Below are 2,389 nucleotides of genomic sequence, written 5' to 3'. Positions count from 1 at the left end.
TAAAAATCAGCAGGTCAATGAAGAATAAAGAAAAGAAGAAAACAAGAAAAAGGTTTGTTACTTTATGTGTTTGTGTTTTTTTTTTTTTTCATTTACCAAAATTGAAGAATATAACCGTAATTTGTTTGTATTCACATGAGAAACTGCGAATAATGTATGTTGGAACAGGGAATAGAATATAAATAGAACAGAAATTTTTTCCCGGAAAAAATGTTATCATTCTCTTCAAATTATTGACTTGTCAACACACAACATTATATATGAACAAATTAAAAGTGGGATACAATTAGAAGGGAATTACCCTTTGCCATGAGTATATCAAAATCAAAGTAATCTCGCTAGCTAAACAATTTGGAGCGTAAATACGTGTTATTTTTAAAAAAATAAAAAATCAATTTAATTAATTTAAAATTATTTTATTTAAAATTAATTAATTATTATTAGAATAATTATATAATTTAAATATAATAAATATATAATTATAAATGTTATGTATATAAAATTATAGATATTATGTTATATAAAGTAAGTTTACATATTATCCTTTTAGTATTGCTGTTTTTACATATAGACTATGGAAGGAGTAATTAACCCAATAATAATTGATACATGCATTAAGATTGTTGTTGATTAATAATAGTAACAATAGCTAGCCAATGAGTTATAACTCAAATGATATAGTCTCCCCATATTCAATTAAGAGATTACAGGTTCGAGTCTCATATCTTTGATAAAAAAATAGTAACAATAGCTAATAAATTATATCTTAAATGACATAATCTTTTCATACTTATTTAAGAGATCGTGAATTCGAGTCTTTATATCTTCGGTAAAAAAATATATATATAGTAATAATACTAATTATTGAAAGAATCAATAATAACTATCTTTGGTACCTAGTTAATAAGTAGAGTTGTATGCAAGGTGAATCACTCCAAACTTTGGAATGCAACCTAAGTATACCTCTTGCTTTCTCTTTCAAATAAGATGCACAATCTGCTTGAATCACCATGCAAAGCTTGGACACTGCACCAACCCTAAGCATCTCAAGAACAACCTCCTTTGATCCCGAATATTTTCCGATCACCGATAAAATATGGATTGCCCGGTCGTCCGTCGCGGAAGAAACCCTAAGAATCCTTTTAGAAACCATTGCTATTGCCGCGGCATGTTTAAGAAACATTTCTCTACCTTCAGCACATGAACATAGATGTGCTAGAAGGTTGAATATAAGTTCGGAAATGTTTTTCTCCGGTTTTTCGAGTTCAAGTTCGATTAGGTCTGAAACTGCACCCGACTCGACAATGCTCTTTCGATTCCTACCCAAAGGGCATGTTTCTATGAGGATTTGCAAGGTGGATTTTAGGGCTTGTTGAGATATTGTTCTTTTTCCCAATACTCTCACCATTCCCTTGAAGAATTGGAAGTTCAAGTTCCCTAAGATGGTTGAATTTGTGTTTTGAATTGTCAACTTCAATAAAGGCATTGCTTCGTTTACTATCTTAACGTTGTTTTTGTGCACGTTAAGGTCCAAAATCCAAGTCAAAGAGTTGATGAAGTCCAAGTTTTCTCCAACAAGAGCCTTCATGTTGGTCCTTGATGGTATATTCCAGGTAAGATGAAGAATTCTTAGAGCTTCTTCTAGGCACATTGTCTTACTCTTACCTAAAATAATTTCAACTTTTGTATTATACACTTGTATTTTTGTAATCAAAGAACAACTTAGTATCGTAGAATAGTCGGTAATACTAGAAAGACAAAAAAATAAAAAACAGTCCGAATTTATCTTATTTAATATTTATTAATTATCACAAATTATAACTATTTTTAATTAATTTTTTTTATTACTAAACATTTTCAATAATATGCTATATGGTAAGATAAGTTTTGCACAAACTCTTATTGCAAATCATGAAATTAAATGGAGGTGACTTATATTAGCTTGTTGAATCCTAGTTAATCAAGATCAAGCTAAGATAAAGTTTATCAATTTTTTTGGCTAACATATAACCAGCTTTTAAAGAAGCGGTGCAAAATATAATTATTTATACGGTAAAGCAAGCATTGATTGTTTTTGCCTAATCATTTTTTATTATCAAACATTTTTATTATTTATATATACTTTCTGCTAATACGCATGATATGATTTTATAATATTACTAATAAATGTGCCTTTTTAACAATAAACTATGAACATTATATATGAATAATTTTGTACAAAATTAAGTAGTGTATATTGACCACAGTCAATTCTATCTTCATTCAAACATTAACTACATGGATTACACTAAACACTTTTTACATAGTATAAAAATATAATTGTTATTAATTAATTTATGTATTTAAATTATTTTTAATTAACAAAATAAAAAAAAATACAATAATTAAG

The 2,389-nt window shown here is 27.8% G+C and overlaps 1 protein-coding gene across 2 annotated transcripts in view; it reads right to left on the bottom strand.

Moving 5' to 3' along the window:
* LOC107634219 (E3 ubiquitin-protein ligase PUB23-like) overlaps nucleotides 829-2,389 on the bottom strand; it is a 21,607-nt gene continuing 20,046 nt past the window's right edge. The window contains exon 3 of one of the 2 annotated variants that reach the window (XM_021118280.1): nucleotides 829-1,665. In XM_021118280.1, coding sequence (XP_020973939.1) covers nucleotides 884-1,665 — 782 coding nt within the window. In that variant the 3' untranslated portion in view covers nucleotides 829-883. The remainder of the gene's footprint in view (nucleotides 1,666-2,389) is intronic. The other variant, XM_021118281.1, reaches the window with a different exon arrangement.

The sequence above is a fragment of the Arachis ipaensis genome, chromosome B03 (genome assembly GCF_000816755.2).
Source record: "Arachis ipaensis cultivar K30076 chromosome B03, Araip1.1, whole genome shotgun sequence".
NCBI classification, from domain to species: Eukaryota; Viridiplantae; Streptophyta; class Magnoliopsida; order Fabales; family Fabaceae; genus Arachis; species Arachis ipaensis.
The sequence above is the reverse complement of the archived record's forward strand: the minus strand, read 5'-3'. Positions and strand labels throughout refer to the sequence as shown.